The sequence below is a fragment of the Hyla sarda genome, chromosome 10 (genome assembly GCF_029499605.1).
Source record: "Hyla sarda isolate aHylSar1 chromosome 10, aHylSar1.hap1, whole genome shotgun sequence".
In the NCBI taxonomy this organism is placed as follows: domain Eukaryota; kingdom Metazoa; phylum Chordata; class Amphibia; order Anura; family Hylidae; genus Hyla; species Hyla sarda.
Genome location: NC_079198.1, coordinates 31,744,251 through 31,770,150, shown reverse-complemented (window position 1 = coordinate 31,770,150; position 25,900 = coordinate 31,744,251). Strand labels below are relative to the sequence as shown.

The following is a 25,900-nucleotide window of genomic DNA, read 5'->3' as shown; positions in this document are numbered from 1 at the left end:
CAGGTCTTGGGGATTCTGGGCGGAGATCGCAGACGAGGAGTCGGATGTAAGTAAGCTGGCCGAAGCCACTTTTTCTACTCCATCCTCCTCCTCCAGCCCTGACAGGGAACCCCTAGCACAGAAGTCTGCCCCTGTTAGCGCACGCCCGCCGTCACCCCCCCTTCCACAGTGGGTTTTCTGCGATGAGCCTACGCTCATACAGTACATGTAGGACCACGTCCTTCCCCAGCCAGGGAAGTCCCATCCACCGGTCCCCACAGCTGAGGCAGAAAGAGCCCGCAGGGAGGCTGAAATTACAGACATCATTGAAAAGTTAAGGGCCCAGCATAGAGAGAGATATGAGCCAAAACGCCTCCCTTATGAAGTCCAGGCAGAGCAACAGAGGGACACTAAAAAGTTGGAAGCTCTGTACATTCACATGCTGGACTATCCTCAAGAGGGCGAGCCACCCTTGGAGCGCAGACGCACCACAGTTGTCAAATTTGATAAAGCCAGAGGCTTTGGCTAACCTCCAGGACTGCCGGCATGGGGGGATAGTGTTGAGCGGCATATGCCATATTCGAATTCGCGAATATTCGCAAATATATGGACGAATATTCGTCATATATTCGCGAATATTCGCATATTCGTAATATTCTCGTTTTATTTTCGCACATGCGAAAATTCGCGTATGCGAAAATTAACATATGCGAAAATTAACATATACAAAATTAGCATACGTGAAAATTCGCGTCTGCGAAAATTCGCATATGCTAAAGTTTCGCATATGCGAATATTTGCATGCCAATCTCACACAGTAGTATTAGAGCCTTCTTTACATCACACAAGCTGGAAGCAGAGAGGGATGATCACTGTGATGTGTACTGTGAAAAAAAAAAAAAAAAAAAATATTCGTAATTACTGTGGCAGTGTGGCAAGGAAACGGTGTATTTCCTTGGCTCACCCTGCAGAAGCTCTCACCTGCTTCTTAAGTAATGAGGCAGGAAGGAAGGGAAGTGTATATGAGATGGAGACTCAGTCTAATCAAGGCTCTTCCTAGGAGACAGCATGTGGGCTGTAGGGAAGAGACAGAGGCTGCTGAGGAGTACACAGCCCGAGCTATGAGAGGCTCAAAGAGACTGCCATGAATTGTGAGTAGAAGGTTGCAGGGGACATATGTTTAACCGGCTGAGGGAAGCTCAGCGGTTGTTAGTCAGGACAAGCTGATCTGTTTAGTCAGTGACCAGACGGTCTAGGATTTTGTTTTGTTCCTGCTTTTTGTTTATTTCTTTCCCTGCAACCTGTCTAATAAAACTGGCAAGGTGCCAGATTTGCATTATAAGCGTTTGTTTGCTGGTTTATTGAGAAGAAACGCATCCTGTGGCGTAGTCCAGGACGATCCCAGAGCTAATCCCCAAGACGGATCGTCACATTACGAATATATAGCGATATATTCGCGAAATTCGCGAATTCGCGAATATGCGATATTCGCGAATAATATTCGAATTGCGAATATTCGCGAGCAACACTATGGGGGGACCATATTAGTCAATAGAAGGGCCGTTCAGCGGGACTACCTGCCCAGAAGATACCACTCCCTAGAGCGAGGGGAGATTGTAGAGTACACCCCAATCAAGAGTCTGCAGGGTGAATGGACTGCAGCCGTAACTAGGCCCAAAACTCCAACACAGATACATTTCACATACTTCTCATCGGACGACTGGAACGCAGATCCCCACGGAATTCGGCCGATGAGGTTGCCAGAGACAGCCTCTGAAGAGGAAGTATACAAGATGCCCATCATGGTTCCCAAGTATATGTCAAGGTCCGGTTCAGCATCATCTTTAACAGAGAACGTGCCCAGGCCTACACCCCCTGAGGAGGTGAGACCTGATCAATGGGCACCAACATATGTGCCTAGGTCTACTCCAGAGCCGGAGGTGTGGCCTAATCATCAGGCACCAACTGATGTGCCGCGGCCTACTCCACCCAAGGAGGTGAGGCTGAACCAACTGGCACCAACTGTAGTCCCAGTGGCCTCAGCCACTGTTGTTGTGAGCGTAAACCCATCAGTGGCACAGTCCCGTCTCACAAATATTTCTTGGGACACTACCGTAAATCCCATGAGGGAATCCCAACCTCGTGCTCCTCGCTATATGTCACAAAGTAGGAAGCACGCTGATAGGCGAGGTTGGGAATCAAGAAAATCCTTTGCCTGAAGTGGTATGCTCATCACTAACTGTGTGGTACTCTAGTACCCTCTTATTGTTACAGGTTTTCATCAGTTCTGCAACTAGTTTCAAATAAAGTGCCTGGCAGGACTATGCCAAAAAGTTCTCATGTTTGCAACGTAACTACCATCATAAGTTTGTGCCCGGCCCCTGGCCGAGAGACTCCTTGTCTGAGGAGATTCTAGTAAGTTTGTACCCGGCATCCGGCATAGCCGTGTTTTCATGCAGAACTCTATAATGTGGGTGGACTGTAGAGCCTTACATGACCGTTAATGTAAAATTTTATAATGGTAATCTATTTTTGTGCACAAAATTTTGCACTCCAACAGCAGGTAAATGTCACCTGAATTTCTTACGTGTTGTGCTGCTGACATGTAACATTTGTATTCCAAGCAAACAAAATGTCTGGTTACATAAAATGTAAATGGCTTTATTGTACAGGAGTATAAAATTCCTGTACGGAATTAAGGAAAAATAAAATAATACATATTTCTTATAGTGTTTTCTTAAAGGTGCTCTCCCAGCTCCTCTGGGTAACAAGAAACGTCACCCTTCACTAGCGCCGTATAAACATACCAATCAGATGTCAAGACTGACTTCACATTCATAAAATTCGGTGTACACATAATTCAGTACATAAACTTCATTAGTGTATATTCAAAGTCCAGTACACATAACTTATAACCTATACTCATAAGAAAAAATAGGTATATGAATATATCTCACAGTCAAACAAGAAAAATGAGTCTTAGGGACTGTAACATGTTCTATATTAGTCCATACCACTGTTATGCACAAATGTCATGCACTAATATGTTCTTTTGTCTCTACGTGTTCAGGATGCTCTTCCTGGCCAGAAGGTATTCCTGTAGCTAACTAAAAAAATACACGTATCCAGAAAGGTAACAGTACGCTTAATTGTTATCTACATCCAGAGTTCTAGGGGTAAGTGTGTAGCACTGATAGACCCTAGTAGCTAAGGCATTGGGCAGAAAGCCTCAGGCAACCCAATTCGCAACCAGTGTATAACAAATGGAAATAATATGTGGTGGTATGTCAAATGTGTCAAAAAAGAAAAAAAATAGCAGTGAGATCAATCTTAGTATTTAGAAGCATTACAGTCATTATATATACTTAATGTCAACTATCAGTCAGAGGTTTCATAGTCAAATATCTATGTGCCAGAAAAATATCAAATGTCATATGTCAATAAAATTTCCAGCTATAGACGAATGTTATAGCCAGGATATAATTAATTAAGTATAATGCATAGACAATAGATGCATAATCTCATAAACTAGAGTAAAATAGTGATACCACAGATATAAAAATATATAGGTAACACCAATAACATGATAACTAGTATTGCTAATATAATTTAGTAAGTTCTAAAAAGAAAGAAAAAGTAACTTATCCTATCCTGTTCATCCTGTTCGTGAATAAGGACTAATGTTATCCTGTTTGTGAGTAAGTGCTAGTATCATTCTGTTCGCAAATGAGTTCCCGTCATTATGTTATATCCTGTTCGTGAATAAATTCCAGCCATCCTGTTCATGCATTAGTTCTAGAGCATGTATGGACATTATCTAAATACACAGGGACTCTATATATTTTCTTCATTTTTGTTGTCATCAGCCTGAACTTGGACATTTGGATTAATGCTTCAGGACTGCATCCGGCCCTGTGGCCATTTCCTTCCTCTCCCTAAGCGGACCTACGTCGAGGACAACTCTTTTTAAGTAAGGGGTTTTGTAGTGTCCCGGTACAGGACCTTGTCCTGTTCATGTCCTAAGTCCCCTCAGGTAGAGTCCCTGCAGTCCATAGGGCTCTCCTGCAGGGCTCACCCCTTGCTCACCTCATATAAATGTATTTCTGTATATTGTTTAGTGTGTATATAAAGGTAGTATAATTGTATAGGACCTTCCTAGGTCATGTGATATATTGCAAAAGTTGTACAAATGTTTAGGACCTTCCTAGGTTATGTGATATATTGTAAAAGTTGTACAAATGTTTAGGACCTTCCTAGGTTATGTGATATATTGTAAAAGTTGTACAAATGTTTAGGACCTTCCTGGGTCATGTGATAATGTCATGTGATGTACCCAGAGTTCCCTGGGTACAGGACCTCCAGGCTTTGCACCAATGGGCTTTAGTCCAGCCCCCTTAGTATATAAGGGGCTGTAGTCTCTAAATTCACTCTCTTGGTTCCTGCTCATCATCCTGTACACTTCAGTAATACCAATTCAAGCACAATTGCAACTAGGTCAATACCTAAGGAACCTGCAGCCACTAAAAAAACGTGAGTTACCAAGCTCTATCTACAATTCCTAGTGACTACTATTCAACTTAATTATACAATAAGTAGCACAGTGGCCTGCATAAATCTCAATACTTCAAGTCCCAGCAAAGCCTGTGAGGTATTCTGCATCCCGGTTACCTTAAGAGAAACTGTATAACTGTGATACGGCCGCCATCAGTGCTGTATCGGCACCACGCTAAACAAGGGAGCCTAAAGAAATATATCTGGGAATATCTTGCAATGTACTTACATGATTCCTGATGATCGTCTACAGCGAGAAACGCGTTGAATCTGTTTATCTATGGACTATTCAGCCATACGTCTGGGGAGACTAAAAGAGCCGAAGGGTTTATAGCCAAAGACGCAGCACCTGAACTATCAACCGAACCAGGAGAAATGGTTTTCATTACCTGACTGCAAACCGGCACGTTGAAGCAAGTTCTACACACCAGGTTCATTTGTTCTTATTCTACTGTGTGTTGTTCGAACTGTATATGCACTGTGCACGGGACTGCCATCCTAGTGCAAACCACAGAGAAAAATTTCAAGGTATCGGCTTGGTATTTGTCAGGACTGTTCATATTGATATATAAAAATAATGGCTGGTGCCCAGGCTTAGTTTGAACTCAACATCATTAACTTTGCTTAACTAACACCTCTTCTTTAATACAAGTGTGAACTAAACGTAAGATAAAAATGGTGTGCAGAATAATACATGATATGGATGCTTCAACAGGACTGCAGATTTAATATTGAACTGTAACAGGCTAAAGCCCATACCGTCAATATGCAAAAAATACTTTATTGGTCCCCAGCGCTACAATATTGTATGGCATTTTTAATGCACATTGTTGCAATTTTTTGTATACTATCTATTTGCACTAGCACTTTGAGTGGCAGCCATGTTCTTTCACGTAAAGATATTTATGAATAAATCTAAAATCAGCATGATTATATGCCTCATGTTTCTTCAGTGCAAAAAAATGTATAACTGTAAAGACTGTTCTATAAGAAGTTTAAGTAAAAGTTCCAGTTATCTCATAAATCCTGCTGTGGACATTCCATTTATTTCCTGATGTTTTTGGGCCGGTTGTCGGCAGGGGCTTCTATACAAAACAACCTCCCCCTGGCGTCACGACAAATAAAGGGTTAATACCATCAGACCCTGTAACACCATTGCTTCACCCAGTCACCACATATATATATATATATATATATATATATATATATATATATATATATACATTATATATATATCTGAACATAGATAGATCGATTGGTGTATTTCTAACATGGCAAATTATTTATTTATGTGAGTTTCATAGGAAATATAAAAATAAAAAATACAACATCCGATGATTCAGTTTCCTGACATAAACATCACTATGAAAACAGAGTTGAAGGGGAAAGAGGAAAGAACATGTTGAAGGGGAAAGAGGAAAGAATAGAAAGAATCACAAGGTTTTTACCAACTGTTGTTTATCTAAGGGATATATTGAATTTGCGGCACATCAGCAGTAATACCGCAGTTTTATCTGAACTGGAGCAGAGCTTTAAAGGACAACTGCAGTGAAATAAACGTGCCCCTACCATGTGCACAGGCTAATGAGCCCCGATTAAGACTTGTTGAGAGGTCGAAAGGCGTTGGAGTTTCATTTGTGATTTTATCCTCTGTTTTTTTCTCACTATTTTTCCACCTGTATGATTTTCTAACATTTTGCATTAAAGTTTGGAATTTTAACTGCCTGGGAGCCGGCTACCCGTCCTTCTTTTTCCTAATGCGCGTGTCGTCGGGTTCACTGAGCTCGATGGACACGCCCCATACCCCCTCCTTGCAGGTCTATGGGAGAGGCAGGAATGCACGAACGCTACTTCCCCACCTCTCCCATAGAACTACATGGAGGAGGCGTGTCGGCTGCAGCATCATGCTGCGGCCGGCACGCCTCCTGCATGGGAGAGCCGCGGCAGAGCCAGGGCCCCATGCAGGAGATCACAGGGGGTCCTAGTGTCTCCGGACCGTCCGCGATCAGACACAGGAAAGGTGATAAGTTTATTTTACTGCAGATTTCCTTTAAAAAGGTTTTCCGGTAAAAACTCAGGGATGAGCATCTGCTGCGACCCCCCCCCCCCCCCCCCTCATTTATTTCCAAGAAAGCCCCAAAGATACCTGAGCAAGACACTGGGGTATCTCTCGCACTCCCATAGAAGGGAATGGGATGCCTTCCATACAACATGGCATATTATGTATTAAAAAAATGACACAATTAGTTATATGTACCCCAAATGGAACAAAAAAAAAACTCTTCCTGCAAACAAACAAAAAAGCCCTAATACCGTTACATTTATGAAAAAACTTTTTAAATTTGACTCTCAGAATGTCAGACCCAGAAAATAACTTTTTTTTTTCCGTCCTAACCCATACAATAAAATTAACATGCTATTGTATTACTGCAGGGCAACAGCAAAAAAAAAAAAAAAAAGAAAACTATGCTAGAAGACCATGGCAGAATTTCATTTTTTTTGTATTGCCTTCTAAAACATATAAAATATAAAAAGATGAAATAAACTATATTAAAGAATACAAATCTTCCCACAAAAAAGCTACTAGTATGGAATAATAAAAAATTATGGCTATTTGTTTACAGTAATGAAAAAGGGGGGGGGGGGAGGATTTGCTCATTAAAGGACATTCAGACCTGATGGCCTGGTCGTTAAATGGTCACAAAATGTTATTAGAAATGTTAATATAAAAACCTACATTAAGTGTACCTTTCATTAACAAAACATTTTTAGATAATGTTGAGAATACCGTTATATGTATATTTGTAATATACATTGGTTACATTTTTGGGTGAAAACATTTCTGGTGTATATTTTTGGGTAAAAAAAGGTTCTCCTGCAGCCATTGCCTGTTTGTCGCTATGAGGAGACCAAATAAAAGAAGTGAGGACAGGACAAGCAGGGAACTGTGCAGGCTCCTGACCTATCAATTATCTAGCTGTATGAGCCTGGAAAGTGTCTCGGCCTCACTGCACAGAGCCTTGCTTGTCCTCAGTGTACAGAGCCCTGATTGTCCTCAGTGTACAGAGCCCTGCTTGTCCTCACTGCACAGAGCCCTGCTTGTCCTCACTGCACAGAGACCTGCTTGTCCTCAGTGTACAGAGCCCTGCTTGTCCTCACTGCACAGAGCCCTGCTTGTCATCAGTGCATAGAGCCCTGCTTGTCCTCAGTGTACAGAGCCCTGCTTGTCCTCAGTGTAGAGAGCCCTGCTTGTCCTCAGGGTACATAGCCCTGCTTGTCCTCACTACACAGATCCCTGCTTGTCATCACTGCACAAAGCCCTGCTTGTCCTCACTACACAGAGCCCTGCTTGTCCTCAGTGTACTGAGCCCTGCTTTTCATCACTGCAAAGAGCCCTGCTTGTCCTCAGTGTATAGAGCCCTGCTTGTCCTCAGTGTACAGAGCCCTGCTTGTCCTCAGTGTACAGAGACATGCTTGTCCTCAGTGTACTGAGACATGCTCGTCCTCAGTGCACAGAGCCCTGCTTGTCCTCAGTGTACACAGCCCTGCTTGTCTTCAGTGTACAGAGCCCTGCTTGTCCTCAGTGTACAGAGCCTGCTTGTCCTCAGAGCACAGAGCCCTGCTTGTCCTCACTGCACAGAGCCCTGCTTATCCTCAGTGTACAGAGCCCTGATGTGTACAGAGACCTGCTTGTCCTCAGTGTATAGAGCCCTGCTTGTCCTCAGTGCACAGAGCCCTGCTTGTCCTCACTACACAGATCCCTGCTTGTCATCACTGTTTTCACCCAAAAATGTAACCAATGTATATTACAAATATACATATAACGGTATTCTCTAAATTGTCTAAAAATGTTTTGTTAATGACAGGTACACTTAATGTAGGTTTTTATATTAACATTTCTAATAACATTTTGTGACCATTTAGCGACCAGGCCATCAGGTCTGAATGTCCTTTAATGAACAAATAATTCCCCCCCCCCCCCCCTTTTTCAGTACTGTAAACAAATAGCCATAACTTTTTATTATTCCATGCTAGTAGCTTTTTTTTGTGGGAAGATTTGTATTTCTTGTATTTTTTCATTTTATATGTTTTAGAAGGCAATACAAAGCATTAGTTTTAGCATTAGTTTACACTGAGGACAAGCAGGGCTCTGTGCACTGAGGACAAGCAGGGCTCTGTGCACTGAGGACAAGCAAGGCTCTGTGCAGTGATGACAAGCAGGGATCTGTGTAGTGAGGACAAGCAGGGCTATGTACCCTGAGAACAAGCAGGGCTCTGTACACTGAGGACAAGCAGGGCTCTATACACTGAGGACATGCAGGGCTCTGTACACTGAGGACAAGCAGGGCTCTGTGCACTGAGGACAAGCAGAGCCCTGCTTGTCCTCAGTGTACAGAGCCCTGCTTGTCCTTAGTGTACAGAGCCTTGCTCGTCCTCACTGCACAGAGCCCTGCTTGTCCTCAGTGTACAGAGCCCTGCTTGTCCTCAGTGTACAGAGCCATGCTTGTCCTCAGTGTACAGAGCCTTGCTCGTCCTCACTGCACAGAGCCCTGCTTGCCCTCAGTGTACAGAGCCCTGCTTGTCTTCAGTGCACAGAGCCCTGCTTGTCCTCAGTGTACAGAGCCCTGCTTGTCCTCACTGCACAGAGCCCTGCTTGTCCTCAGTGTACAGAGCCCTGCTTGTCCTCAGTGTACAGAGCACTGCTTGTCCACCCACACTTTCTGTATTTGGACTCCTCACAAAGACACTCATGCAATAGACATTTTTAATCAATGTATATTAAAAATATAAATACTGTATAATGGTATTATCTACATTATATAAAAAGTTGTTGTTGATAACAGGTACACTGAAATCAGTTATTTCTCATTATTACATTATGATTATAGTAAATATTTTTGAAATTAAAGCTAAATAATCAGAACTGTGTAAAGGAGAATACAAGGAAAACAGAGGAAGTCAATAAACCAAGAAATCCTTCTTACAGTTTCATAAATTCAGTTCCATAAGTACATGAATTAGGTCTATGAACTATGAATAAAATGGTTATTAAATCCTCATGGAAGTAACGTGAAGTGCTCAAATCCTAGTGAAAAATCTGCAAAATTTCCCCCGACCTGTGTAATATCTGTAATATAATTTACTTCTTCTTATGATAGATCTATTCAGCCCCTATATTCGTACCCCTGATCATATACTTACAGGCAACACTTAAGATACAGTAAGTGACTTGACCCATGTTGCTTCCACCGGTATTGCTGCAGCTGTAAAATAATTCATTGGAAGAGAGAACTAAATCTTAAAATATTGCATCACTTTTTTCTCTCTCCACCTTCCCTATATTTGTCATATATATCAATACACCATCTAGGGATGTTCTGAATGTGAAACGAAACTACACATTGTAGGATGTTAACCATGGCAAAATTCTAAATAATCCCTTATTTTTCCTTTATCTATTGTTTTAATGAAGGGTGTAACACGTAAACTGTGGGCCCTACAGCAGAACTCCGAATTGCCATGACTTTGCTCAGCAGCAAATGAGGTTGGGACATGAGTACCTGACCATTAGTTTAGTGTCCATTCAGTCCCTGTCTTGTCCCACATTCTTTACTCTTATCGAGATCTGTATTAAATTTTCCTAGTCTCCAGTTATTCTTCCCCTCCCTCATTTGTAGCGGAGATGTATGAGTATATGACTCCCCTAAGTTGCTTTGCCTTATATCAGCTGCAAAGTCTGATCCCCTTGTAATTATATCTGTGGTTTTTCATAGGTTTCCTGTCAAAGATTAGTGTTACAGTTAAAGATGAGAGAGCGGAGCTTGTAAAACCTGGTCTCGCTCAGGATAAAATGAGGTTTGCCAAACATAAGAACTTTACCAGGCTCGGCTCACAGGAGCCTGGCAAAGGCACCATTATAGGAGAAGGAATGAGGAAGACATAAGAAGAGATTTATTAAAACCTGTCCAGAGAAAAAGTTGCCTAATTGCCCATAGCAACCAATCAGATCACTTCTTTCATTTTTAACATGGCCTCTGCCAAATTAAAGAAGCAATCTGATTGGTTGCTATGGGCAACTTTTTCTTTACACAGTTTTTGATAAATCTCCCCCTGGTGTTTTGACACCATATTAGCATAGGATGAGGAAGTAAGAACACTAAGATGACATCCAGGTTACCCAGGATACCCAGTCATTGCTTACATTTTGGTGTCCCGGTACCGCATCCTATGCGGTCCCTTTATGTGTATGGGTCCCCATAGCCAGAGTCCCTAGGACGTAGGGGTCCATGTTGTATAGTCTACCCCTTGTCACCTCTATTCCATCTAGTAAACCAGTAACTTATGCAAGGTTTATGTAAATATAGTTATATAAATGTAAATGAATAGTTAATTACCTGCGCGTAGCGTACCAGGACCTGCGGGTCACGTGACTAAGTGAACTTTATGGTATTTCTGCTTGAGGACCTGTGGAGGTCCCTATGATGTATGCAATCCCATCATTCTGTGTACGAGTGAATGACAGGTATTCGGACCAATCAGATTCACCCCGCCCCTGCCCATATAAGGGAGCGGCGGCCATTGTTCTCTCTCTTGTTCCTGCGCAGCCAAGCAGTAAGGATCTCTCTTGTTCCTGGGCTGTCAACCGAGAAGGACCTGCGCAGCTATTCTCGCAGTGAGTTAGGCCTGAGCCTTGCGGCGACGGCTGATCAATGCTAAATCGATAGTGTATCAATCCCCAGACACTCTGCAGCATCACCGGACCTAATCTAACCCCTAAATCCGGACGGATCTGCAATATCTACCCTAAATTCAGAGACTTTCTAAATACCTCAAGGTCCGCAATATAAGGACTGTTATATTAGACTGTTACTGTGCCTTGGATGTACCGTAAGTAAAGTTGTTCAAGTTAAATCTCCTTGTGGACCTTCAGTCATTTCATGAACCTATCGTTACTGGGAAGGGCGGCGATAGGCTGGAGAATTACCTCAGCATACTAGCCCTCAGCCTGGCATCACGAACTATAGGGTTAACATTAACCCCTCATATACCGATACAACATCCCCACTACTATACACCCCCCAAGGGCTACCACACATACAGCTCCCAGGCCAATCAGGGCACACCATAGAAAAGAAGTGATAAAAATCCTATGCCTTATGTCACGTCTTGGAGTTAAGGCTGAGCAGTAAGCATTGCACAGAAGAACTCACTGTGGAACTACTGAGCACACTATAATATGAAGCAGTCTGAGCAAAGCATTGTGCAGTGAGCTGACCTGTACTTTAAAGGGGTACTCCAGCCCTGAGACATCTTATCCCCTGTTCAAAGCATAGGGGATAAGATGTCTCACCGCGGGGGTCCTGCCGCTGGGGACCCCCGCAATCTTGTATTCGCCACCCACCTATTTGAGCTGCATGCCACGGTGCCAGATCACAAACAGCCGGGTGGCGACCACGGGGCCGGAGTATCGTGACGTCAGGACTCCGCCCCCGAGTGACGTCACCCCCCGCCCCCGATATGCAAGTCTATTGGAGGTTTTATCAAAACCTGTGCAGAGGAAAAGTTGACCACTTGCCCATAGCAACCAATCAGATTGCTTTCGCAGAAGCCTTGTTAAAAATGCAAGAAGCAATCTGATTGGTTGCTATGGTCAACTGGGCAACTTTTCCTCTTGACAGGTTTTGATCAATCTAACCTACAGTGTTTTTGTTTTAAAATTGAAAGTTGGAAACACTTTTGACATGTCATCCAAACATGTAAAGGTTAAGATCGCAACAAGTCCTATCCCTGAGACCATTCCAATTGCAAGATAAATGTAAGGTTAGGCGCATGGGGAGGAGGATTTTAGTCGACAATAAATGTAACTGTAGCAACTAGTGTTGGGCAGCTGCTGCCAAGGCTAATAAAATCATGGGGTGCATCAATAGGGGCATAGATGCCCACGACAAGGAAATAATTCTACCGCTGTACAAATCACTAGTCAGACCACACATGGAATACTGTGTACAGTACTGGGCACCAGTGTACAAGAAAGATATAGTGGAGCTGGAGAGGGTTCAAAGACGGGCAACCAGAGTAATACGGGGAATGGGAGGACTACAGTACACAGGAAGATTATTATTAGGGGCGACCTAATAACTATGTATAAATATATCAGGGTTTTTTTACTGTAAGAGCAGTGAGACTGTGGAACTCTCTGCCCGAGGAATTGGTTATGGTGAACATGGGGAAAAGGGGCCTTGGTGCATTACTGGAGAATACTAATTTTATAGGTTATAATTAGATTTATAGCGACAGAACTCTGATCATGGGATTTATTCTGATCACCATATTGGAGTTGGGAAGGGAAAATGTTCCACCTGGTATGGGGCAATTATCTTCAGCCTCACAAGGGTTTTTACCTTCCTCTGGATCAACACAGTAGGGACATAGTAGGAATATAAGTTGAACTTTATGCTCTTTTTATAACTGTATGTGACTATATATCCACCATGATTTTAACATATCAGTTGAGTCCAAGTGCACACTGCACACCAGAGAAAGCTTCATCTAAGAAGTGAAGAGGTAAGTCTAGCCTTCAATCTTGAAAAAACTTCAAATACATTTTTCGGCAATAAATTAAAAAAACATATATTTTATCAACTTTTTGGTTAAAACCAGAAAATACAGGTAGCATGGTATATAAGATTCAGTTATGTTTCTCTTTGACAGCTGGAAATGATTGTTAGAAATGCTCTCTATTTAGTTAAACCCAGAAAATTACACCAGTAATATGGTTAAGGGTACGTTCACACGCGCAGATTTTTTAGCGGGTTTTCCGCTGCGTATTTGAAAGTGGGCGGGCTCTTCTCGGATGTCCGCAGCAGATTTTCTGCGGCAGAATGCACACTGCAGATAATCCGCCGCAAGCCCCATTGAAGTCAGTAGGGACTGTGGCGGATTTTCCGCAGCGTAAATTCCGCCGCAGAAAATCTGCTACGGACAGCCGAGAAGAGCCCGCCCACTTTCAAACACGCAGTGGAAAACCCGCTAAAAAATCCGTGCGTGTGAACGTACACTTAAAAGCTTATTCAACTTTCACTAACACAGATAGAAATGCATAATTTTTTTTTTGTTTGTTTTTTTGCTAAACCCAGCTGTTTTGATTAAACCCAGAAAATGCAGGTAACTCTGTGTAAAAGGTCTATTCATCTTTTATTCTGACAGTGAGAATGAGCATTCTAGAAATGCTCATTCTCACTGATAGATTTTTGTTAAAGGGGTACTCCGGCTCTGAGAGGGCCACCACGCCCCCTCCCATAGACATGAATGGAGGGGGCGTGGCATGACGACACATCCCCAGTCCCGGAAACCCAGAGGTTTCCAAAACTGGCGATTCAGCACCCACATAGAATGGGGGTGCTGCAGGGAGATCATGGGGGGTCTCTGCAGCGGGACCCCCGCGATCAGACATCTTATCCCCTATCCTTTGGATAGGGGATAAAATGTTTTTGCCCGGAATACCCCTTTAAGCCTTTCTGCTTCTTTCTATTTACCTGTGCCCTGACTGAGCACCACTTGAGCCAAGGCTGAGGTCTGAATGAACTCTTGTGAAATGTCGCAGGTAGTCACAATTGACTACTGTAAACTACTGCAAAACAGGAAGATTGTACACCAAGGAAATGTAGAGCTTACACTTAATTGAGTCAAAAATAAAATCTTAAATCTAATCTAATCTTAAATAAAATTTTATTATAACATAACATTAAAATCCAAATGAGACTTTACAGACAGGGTTTACCACTGTACACAATTAAAGCTTAGGGCTCAGCATTAATATATCAAAGAGCACTTTTCCATATATTTAAATATCGCAAAATACCCAGAGGAATATGATATCTTATGCACAACTGTAATATTTATGCATCAATATCCCACACTTTTGTGCTACGGATATAACGGAAAACACTGCTATAAAAGTTCGACAGGCTCACTGAAGTATCATACTACATATCCCATAAGTGCATAAAGTGCCAAATTTTTCTTATCCATTATGCTGATGCCTCACGGCTCCACTACCCCAATAGCTGCTATTTCTCCTCCTTCTTCAGGGGGTAAACCAGGAAGATGCAGCAAATCAAATCTTCAGCTATTCCATTATTCTTTGCTTGGTTGGATAAGTCCCATAGTGTTGTGTTCCTTAAAGGGGTAATCCACCCCTAGATATCTTATCCCCTATCCAAAGGATAGGGAATAAGATGTCTGATCGCAGGCTCCCGCCGCTGGGATTCCCCCCATGATCTACGTGCAGCATTGGCGTTTGATTAGAAGACCAGATGCGGTGTCAGAAGCTCGTGATGACACAGCCACGCCCCCTCATGAGGTTGCGCCACACACCCTAAATGCAAGTGTATGGGAGGGGGCGTGGGGCCCTTTCATAGACTTGCATTGAGAGGGAGGACATGACGTCAAGAGAGGGGGCATGGCCGTGATGTCACAAGCCTCTGACGCCACATGACTAGTCACATCTAAGTTCGCTCCATGCACCGGATGACTGGGGTGCCACAGGAGATAATGGGAGTATCAGCAGCGGGTCCCCCCCCAATCAGACATCTTATCCACTATCCTTTGGAAAGGGGATAAGATATCTAGCAGCGGAGTACCCCTTTAAGGTACAGGACTGTTTTTATAATATTTTTGTAAGAGAATTTACATGTTGCTTTTCTTACAAACAAATCTGCATGCACTATAATTGGTTGGATGAGTAGCTATGGGGGATGTTACTTTTTCACGGTGAGTTATCTAAATGTAGATAATCACTGTTCTCTAACAAAAACTTCTAAAGTTGAGGCCAAAAGTTTTGAAACTGGTACAAATTTTTTGTTTTCACAAAGTTTGCTGCTTCTGTGTTTTTAGATATTTTATCTAGAAGTTTCTATGGCTCTGAAGTATGATTATAAGCATTTCATGAGTTTTTTTTAACTTTTATTGACAAATAAACAAGATTATGGATAGATTCTTTTTTCAAGACCCTGGCTTGCCGGATATCAGCTATTGGGCCAATCCTGACTGATGGCAACCCATTCTTGTCTAACTAGTGCTTGGAGTTGCCTTTAAGGTGTTTTCCCATAATCAAAACCTATTTTCTAATGTATACACATGAAAGATGCTAAGTGTCTGGTTCCCAACTGCTGGGGCCCCCATTCATGAAAAGACTGGTCTCATGTTCCCCATGTACAATAATGAGGGGGGTCAGGCATGCGAGTATGCATTGTAGCTCTATTCAGATTCCATAGGACTGCTGGATAAATGTAAACGAGGACCAAGCACTGAAGTTCCCTTGGCTTCTCATCTAATCAGCTGGGTTGTCAGTCCAGGCACAGTACAGATTCATAGTAAAAAGAATTACAACATTGCTGTGTTCTGTGAACTGTGTTCTCAGAGGGAAATGAAATGCCAGGTAAAATACATCGAGGTAAGATAAACTCCCCAGTCCAGGTCACCTGTATAACCCAGGAAGAAGCACAGTGCCGCCTAAAAATCAAGTCACCAGGTCCAGATGGTATTCATCCTCATATTCCACAGGAGTTAAGTAATGTAATAGACAGTCCCTTATTTCTAATATTCCAGGATTCTATAGTGACAGGGACGGTTCCCTAGGACTGGCGCATAGCAAACTGTGGTGCCAATATTCAAGAAGGGGTCAAAAAGTGACCCCAGGAATTATAGGCCTGTAAGTTTAACCTCCGTTGTGTGTAAATTGTTTGAGGGTTTTCTAAGAGATGCTATTTGAAAATAAATGTATGACTACATACCAGCATGTCTTAATGAGGGATCGGTCCTGTCAAACTAATCAGCTTTTATGAGGAGGTGAGCTCCAGACTGGACCAGGGGGAATCGCTTCTGGTACTTACTAAGGTTGGGTGACTGTTACTAGTGGGGTACCACATGGGTCAATGTTGGGTCCTATTCTCTTTAATATATTTATTATTGACCTTGTAGAGGGATTGTACTGTATAGTATGAATCTTTGCAGATGATACTAAGCTCTGTAATGAGGACTGTGGACTGCATTGGTATTGGGATTCCGTTTGACACGTTGAAAAACTTGGGCAGTTTAAAGGAGTAGTACAGTCCTGAAAAACTTATCCCCTATCCTAAGCATAGGGGATAAGTTTCAGATCATGGAGGGTCCGACCGCTGGGGCCCCCGCGATCTCCTGTACAGGGCCCCGGCCACCGGAAGGAGGCGTGTTGACCACTGCATGAAGCGGTGGCTGGCACGCCCCCTCAATACAACTCTATGGCAGAGCCAGAGATTGCCGAAGGCAGCGCTCCGGCTCTGCCATAGAGTTGTATTGAGGGGGTGTGTCAGCCGCCGATTCGTGCAGTGGTCAACATGCCCCCTTCCCGCAGGCTGCCAGGGCCCCGTACAGGAGATTGCAGGGGGGCCCCAACGGTCGGACCCCCCGCAATCTGAAACTTATCCCCTATCCTTAGGATAGGGGATACGTTTTTCAGGACTGGACTACTTTAAGTATGTTGCTCCCACACGTAGAACACTTAGTTTACCCCGACCCTCTGCTCTTTATATGTCCCAGCAAAGGTGGCCTTGAACCTGAAGTCACTTTAACTAAAATTTATCTACCACAACTTCCGCTGCGTGGCAAAGCTCATTGGAAGATATCGGACACCAGAGTCATTCAGTGTGCAGCCTTTAGTGTCCGATGCCTGGCTACGCTACTGAGACTCCTGCTGTACGTCATCTTGACAGTGCGCCACTTAGGTCCAAGTCAGGACTTTCGACTTTAGTCATCTCAAGGACCAGATACACTGCACATCCACCTTGCTTGACTGTACTCCATATAGTACCTACCAGTAATACGGGTAAAGATAATGGCATTGAATGTATACTATATATGCCCATGGAGAGGAAAAAATCCAGGCTGTGAATATGTAGTAAATGGTAAAACATTGAAATAATGGGGTGCATCAAATGGGGTATAGATGCCCACAACTATTAAATAATTCTACCACTGAAATCCTTAGTCAGACCACACATGGAATGCTGTGAGCAGTATTGGGCTCAACCAGGGCTGAACTAGGGACTACCCAAGTAAAAGGGGGAATAGGAGGTATAAAATACACAGAAAAATTATTAGAAATAGAGTTACCGTATTTTTCGTCGTATAAGACGCACTTTTTCTTCCCCAAAACTGGGGGGGGAAAAGTCGGTGCGTCTTATACAGCGAATACACCCCTATCACGGCGGTCCCTGCGGCCTTCAACGGCCGGGACCCGCGGCTAATACAGGACATCACCAATCGCGGTGATGCCCTGTATTAACCCTTCAGACGCGGCGATCAAAGCTGACCGCCGCGTCTGAAGCGAAAGTGACACTAACCCGGCTGCTCAGTCGGGCTGTTCGGGACCACCGTGATTTCACCGCGACGGTCCCGAACAGCCGGGTTAGTGCTTATAGGACACCGGGAGGGACCTTACCTGCCTTCTTGGTGTCTTCTCTGTATGGCCGGCGCTCTCCCTCCTCGTCATCACGTCGTCGCGTACGTGCGTCGGCATGCGTAACGACGTGATGACGGTGACGGAGAGCGAGGATACCCGGCCGGCAGCAGAGACGTTCCGGAGCGACGGGAACACGGCGACAGCGATGGAGCGACATCCAGGGCAGCGGTGATGGGTCCGGAGCGGCGGGGACACGTGAGTATTACCTCCTATGCAGTGGTCTTCAATCTGCGGACCTCCAGATGTTGCAAAACTACAACTCCCAGCATGCCCGGACAGCCAACGGCTGTCCGGGCATGCTGGGAGTTGTAGTTTTGCAACATCTGGAGGTCCGCAGGTTGAAGACCACTATTGGGTTCAAAATCTTGAATTTTATAGATTTTGCACCTAAAAATTGGGTGCGTCTTATACGCCGGTGCGTCCTATAGGGCGAAAAATACGGTATGTGGTTTAATAAAAAAGAAGGCTTACGGGGGACTTAACAACTATGTATAAGTATGTGAGGGGGGCACTACAGAGATCTCTTCCTTCCAGAACTGTATTTGTAACAAGTAGGCATTCTCTACATATAGAGGAAAGAAGGATTTTACAGCAGCACAGATCGGGTTATTTACTGTAAGAGCAGTGAGACTATGGAAGTAAGTGGTCATGATGAACTCAATAAGAGTAAAAAAAAAAAAAAAAAAGGGCTGGGCATGTCTCTGCAGTAATAACAGTATAGGTGTTATAGATACTAGATCTATAGGGACAGAACTAGAGATGAGCGAACTTACAGTAAATTCGATTCATCACGAACTTCTCGGCTCGGCGGTTGCTGACTTTTCCTGCATAAATTAGTTCAGCTTTCCGGTGAGTCTCCTAGGACTGTATCCACCTTTTCCAGCCCACGGGAGTCTCCTAGGACTGTATCCACCTTTTCCAGCCCACGGGAGCACCGGAAAGCTGAACTAATTCATGCAGGAAAAGTCATCAACTGCCGAGCCGAGAAGTTTGTGACGAATCGAATTTACTGTAAGTTCACTCATCTCTAGACAGAACGTTGATTCAGGGATTTATTCTGATGCCATAACTGGAGTCAGAAAGGAATTTTATCCTCCCTGGTATAGATATATACAGACTTTGTTCATAAAGTTTTGATGTTTAAAGTTTTGAGGCTTTGGATGCCATTATATGGAATTTGCTTCTCCTTGCTAAAGTGAAATTTGCATCATATCTGCATGGTGTGGCCTTCCTTTAATATGAAATAAATATCTACACCCACCTAATGTGCCTATTAAGAGTTATCTTTTTACTATATGGACTTTGTTAAGGGCAACTGCTCCACTGTTTTCATAAATACTCCCAAGCCTTTCACAAGAATAAGTTTGCTTTTATTATACAGTGGTCCCTCAAATTACAATATTAATTGGTTCCAGGACGACCATTGTATGTTGAAACCATTGTATGTTGAGACCATAACTCCATGGAAACCTGGTAATTGGTTCTGAAGCCACCAAAATGTCATCCAAAAATAGGAAAAAGTGAGGATTAAAGATAAATAAGTAGAAAACTAATACAGATATAGCAAATCCTTACACATAAAAGTAAGAAAGATCTGCCGGGAGCTGTAATCACTGTCTATTTCAGTGTTTCCCAACCAAGGTGCCTCCAGCTGTTGCAAAACTATAACTCCCAGCATGCCTGGACAGCCAAAGGCTGTCCGGGCATGCTGGGAGTTGTAGTTTTGCAACAGCTGGAGGCAACCTCTTTGGGAAACACTGGTCTATGAAGAGGGCAGGAGCTTCTTCAGGGTCCTGTACAGAACACACAGTGTCCTAAAAAAAGGAAAATGGAGTCGCCCTCACCTGATGCCCAAAGGAGAAGCTAACCATAGCACAGGTAAAGAGTACAGAACATGTAATACCTCCCTGTACTGTAGGGGGCGCTACCAGACACCAGTCAGTGCATGCACTTTAGCAATACACAGGTTTTACCATTGAAATATCCATTCTGATTGGTCGGTTCTTCCAGCCATTGACACGTTTCACAGATTCCATAGCATTGTGTGTTGAGTCTGGTTTCAAGTTACAATGGTCCAGAAAAGACCATTGTATGTTGAAAGTATTGTATGTTGAGGCCATTGTAAGTTGAGGGATCACTGTACTGCTTTAGCCTTATATACTGTAACTTGTGAGAATGTCATGTATATATTGTACTGTTGTGCAGCCTGTGCACCTAGTGGTCCTTGGCATAGCGGGCTGGCAGGCCGCAGAACACAGCAGAACCGCCATGTCTTGTAAGAAAATGAGAAGAACAGTCATGGTGACGAATATTAAGTTCCTATCATTGATCAGTCTTGTGCTACGAAATTCTACAATATACAGTATCTCCCATAAATGATTATGCCCCTCACATTTTTATCAATTGTTTATTGTATAATTTCATGTGACAACACTGAAGAAATGATCATCTGCCACAATATAGAGTAATAGAGGCTGTGCACTACTTTACATTGTAGCAGAGGTGATTTCTTCAGTGTTGTCATATGAAAAGGTATAATAAAATAGTTACAATAATGTGAGAGGTGGGCTCACTTATGTGACATACTGTATATATGTATATATGTGAGAGGTGGGCTCACTTATGTGACATACTGTATATATGTATATATGTGAGAGGTGGGCTCACTTATGTGACATACTGTATATATGTATATATGTGAGGGGTGGGCTCACTTATGTGACATACTGTATATATGTATATATGTGAGAGGTGGGCTCACTTATGTGACATACTGTATATATGTATATATGTGAGAGGTGGGCTCACTTATGTGACATACTGTATATATGTATATATGTGAGGGGTGGGCTCACTTATGTGACATACTGTATATATGTATATATGTGAGAGGTGGGCTCACTTATGTGACATACTGTATATATGTATATATGTGAGAGGTGGGCTCACTTATGTGACATACTGTATATATGTATATATGTGAGGGGTGGGCTCACTTATGTGACATACTGTATATATGTATATATGTGAGGGGTGGGCTCACTTATGTGACATACTGTATATATGTATATATGTGAGAGGTGGGCTCACTTATGTGACATACTGTATATATGTATATATGTGAGAGGTGGGCTCACTTATGTGACATACTGTATATATGTATATATGTGAGAGGTGGGCTCACTTATGTGACATACTGTATATATGTATATATGTGAGAGGTGGGCTCACTTATGTGACATACTGTATATATGTATATATGTGAGGGGTGGGCTCACTTATGTGACATACTGTATATATGTATATATGTGAGGGGTGGGCTCACTTATGTGACATACTGTATATATGTATATATGTGAGGGGTGGGCTCACTTATGTGACATACTGTATATATGTATATATGTGAGCGGTGGGCTCACTTATGTGACATACTGTATATATGTATATATGTGAGGGGTGGGCTCACTTATGTGACATACTGTATATATGTATATATGTGAGGGGTGGGCTCACTTATGTGACATACTGTATATATGTATATATGTGAGAGGTGGGCTCACGTATGTGACATACTGTATATATGTATATATGTGAGGGGTGGGCTCACTTATGTGACATACTGTATATATGTATATATGTGAGGGGTGGGCTCACTTATGTGACATACTGTATATATGTATATATGTGAGCGGTGGGCTCACTTATGTGACATACTGTATATATGTATATATGTGAGAGGTGGGCTCACTTATGTGACATACTGTATATATGTATATATGTGAGAGGTGGGCTCACTTATGTGACATACTGTATATATGTATATATGTGAGAGGTGGGCTCACTTATGTGACAAACTGTATATATGTATATATGTGAGGGGTGGGCTCACTTATGTGACATACTGTATATATGTATATATGTGAGGGGTGGGCTCACTTATGTGATATACTGTATATATGTATATATGTGAGAGGTGGGCTCACTTATGTGACATACTGTATATATGTATATATGTGAGGGGTGGGCTCACTTATGTGACATACTGTATATATGTATATATGTGAGGGGTGGGCTCACTTATGTGACATACTGTATATATGTATATATGTGAGCGGTGGGCTCACTTATGTGAAATACTGTATATATGTATATATGTGAGGGGTGGGCTCACTTATGTGACATACTGTATATATGTATATATGTGAGAGGTGGGCTCACTTATGTGACAAACTGTATATATGTATATATGTGAGGGGTGGGCTCACTTATGTGACATACTGTATATATGTATATATGTGAGGGGTGGGCTCACTTATGTGACATACTGTATATATGTATATATGTGAGCGGTGGGCTCACTTATGTGACATACTGTATATATGTATATATGTGAGGGGTGGGCTCACTTATGTGACATACTGTATATATGTATATATGTGAGGGGTGGGCTCACTTATGTGACATACTGTATATATGTATATATGTGAGGGGTGGGCTCACTTATGTGACATACTGTATATATGTATATATGTGAGGGGTGGGCTCACTTATGTGACATACTGTATATATGTATATATGTGAGCGGTGGGCTCACTTATGTGACATACTGTATATATGTATATATGTGAGGGGTGGGCTCACTTATGTGACATACTGTATATATGTATATATGTGAGGGGTGGGCTCACTTATGTGACATACTGTATATATGTATATATGTGAGAGGTGGGCTCACTTATGTGACATACTGTATATATGTATATATGTGAGAGGTGGGCTCACTTATGTGACATACTGTATATATGTATATATGTGAGGAGTGGGCTCACCTTATGTGACATACTGTATATATGTATATATGTGAGAGGTGGGCTCACTTATGTGACAAACTGTATATATGTATATATGTGAGAGGTGGGCTCACTTATGTGACATACTGTATATATGTATATATGTGAGGGGTGGGCTCACCTTATGTGACATACTGTATATATGTATATATGTGAGAGGTGGGCTCACTTATGTGACATACTGTATATATGTATATATGTGAGGGGTGGGCTCACTTATGTGACATACTGTATATATGTATATATGTGAGAGGTGGGCTCACTTATGTGACATACTGTATATATGTATATATGTGAGAGGTGGGCTCACTTATGTGACATACTGTATATATGTATATATGTGAGAGGTGGGCTCACTTATGTGACATACTGTATATATGTATATATGTGAGAGGTGGGCTCACTTATGTGACAAACTGTATATATGTGAGAGGTGGGCTCACTTATGTGACATACTGTATATATGTATATATGTGAGAGGTGGGCTCACTTATGTGACATACTGTATATATGTATATATGTGAGGGGTGGGCTCACTTATGTGACATACTGTATATATGTATATATGTGAGAGGTGGGCTCACTTATGTGACAAACTGTATATATGTGAGAGGTGGGCTCACTTATGTGACATACTGTATATATGTATATATGTGAGAGGTGGGCTCACTTATGTGACATACTGTATATATGTATATATTTGAGGGGTGGGCTCACTTATGTGACATACTGTATATATGTATATATGTGAGAGGTGGGCTCACTTATGTGACATACTGTATATATGTATATATGTGAGGGGTGGGCTCACTTATGTGACATACTGTATATATGTATATATGTGAGAGGTGGGCTCACCTTATGTGACATACTGTATATATGTATATATGTGAGAGGTGGGCTCACTTATGTGACATACTGTATATATGTATATATGTGAGGGGTGGGCTCACTTATGTGACATACTGTATATATGTATATATGTGAGAGGTGGGCTCACCTTATGTGACATACTGTATATATGTATATATGTGAGAGGTGGGCTCACTTATGTGACATACTGTATATATGTATATATGTGAGGGATGGGCTCACTTTTGTGACCTACTGTATAGCAGTTTTCTTCTGGAAACAAATCAAAAATTATAAATTTCAGTTATTTCATAAATGTTTCAATTCCTATAAATATTTCCCACATTTCACTCTATATGCCATGTACATAAATAGACGCATTGACCAGATTGAATTCTATTCCACCACTAGGTGGCGAGCTACACTTTGGTATTAATGTTGGAACACTATGGGGGAGATGTATCAATGTTGTTATTGGTAGACGTTTTTTGTAGATCATTTTGGTTGGTCTAAATTTGGAGCAATTTCTCCAAATTTATCAAACTTGTGCAAGCCCCATGATAAATTTCGTGCAATGGTCTAAATCTCCACAAAGTTCTATTTGTAGACCTGTTCTACACCTCACAGGAAAAGTGGTGTATCCTGGACACTGGGCTTTTGTTCTATTGTTTTTCAGGATTCCACTGAGGTTTTTTTTTGTCCACCAGCAAAAATGCCTGAAAAACGGTCCCAGTTTTTCCTGCATTTTGGTAATTTTTCTTGGGGGAGATTTATCAAAAACTGTACAGAGGAAGAGTAGTGCAGTTGCCCATGGCAACCAATCAGATTGCTTCTTTACAAAAATGAAAGGAGCAATCTGATAGGTTGCTATGGGCAACTGCACCGCTCTTCCTCTACATAGGTTTTGATTAATCTCTCCCCATGTGTTTTTTCTTGCATTTTTGCTGGTGTGCGGAAACAAACATTTTTGTACCCTGTGTGCATTTTTTTCACTGCAGGTACTACTCCATGGGTCAGATGCAGAGCGCCCGCCCCACGGAGTGTAAGGAGGTAAGGAGTGATGTATAGCATATACATATACAGGGTGCAGAGCATTACTACTTACCTCCGCCCGCTGTATAGTATACAGGGGGCATAGTGTATCCATGTATACTATACAGGAGCCCAGCAAGGAAAGAGTTAACCCACACTGCAGCTCTGAGTTAAATCTTTGTGCGCTCTCCTGTATATACAGCCATCTATAGATGACTGTATATACAGGATACAGTAGGCAGACAAGAACAATTGGAGGCTCCCTGTTACACACTGCAGTATGGGCGCACTCACCAGGTGAGATCGCAAATGATGTCCTCACTTTTTTTTTTCTCATTTCAGATACGTGAATGGGGAGGACTACGTCAGATTCAGTGTATTGCGATGATGACCAGCTTTTTTTTAATGTCAATAAAAGGTTTAATGAGGGCTGTGTGGGGAGTGTTTTTTTTTTTTTTTTTAAATACATTTTTTTTTTCAATGCCGGGCTTAGCGTTAGCCACAAAAACAGCTAGAGCTAACCCCCAATTATTACCCCGTTACCCACCGCCACAGGGTTGCCGGGAAGAGCCAGTACCAACAGGCCTGGAGTGTCAAAAATAGCGCTCCTGGCTGGGGTTATTTAGGTTGGGGAGAGCCAATAACAATGGTCCTCGCCCACCCTGGTAACGTCAGGCTGTTGCTGATTGGTTGGTATCTGACTGACACTGAAAATATGGGGAACCACACACTTTTTTTTATTACAAAAAAAAACAACACATAGGCTTCCCCATATTTTCAGTGTCAATCAGACACCAACCAATCAGCAACCGCCTGACATTACCAGGATAGGCGAGGACCATTGTTACTGGCTCTCCCCAGCCTAAATAACCCCAGCCTGTTACCGCCTAGGCCAAGGAGCGCTATTTTTGATGCTCCGGGCCTGTTGGTAACGGCTCTTCCCGGCACCCCTGTGGCGGTGAGTACCGGGGTAATAATTGGGGGTTAGCGCTAGCTGTTTTCGGGGCTAACGCTAAGCCCAGCTTAGTAATAGATTCCGTCTACAAGACGGCTTCCACTACTAAGCCTGAAATTTCAATTATAAAAAACACAACACATGAAAAAAAAAATGGATTTTAAAAAACACTCCCCCACA

The 25,900-nt window shown here is 42.5% G+C and overlaps 1 protein-coding gene across 2 annotated transcripts in view; it reads right to left on the bottom strand.

The window, feature by feature from the left end:
• The window catches only part of LOC130293462 (immunoglobulin superfamily member 1-like), a 99,412-nt gene that overhangs the window by 52,972 nt on the left and 20,540 nt on the right, over positions 1 to 25,900 (bottom strand). The window contains exon 2 of one of the 2 annotated variants that reach the window (XM_056542158.1): positions 9,733 to 9,794. In XM_056542158.1, the coding sequence (XP_056398133.1) occupies positions 9,733 to 9,794 (62 nt within the window). Of the gene's footprint in view, positions 1 to 4,919; positions 4,972 to 9,732; positions 9,795 to 25,900 lie in introns of those variants that run through there. The other variant, XM_056542161.1, reaches the window with a different exon arrangement.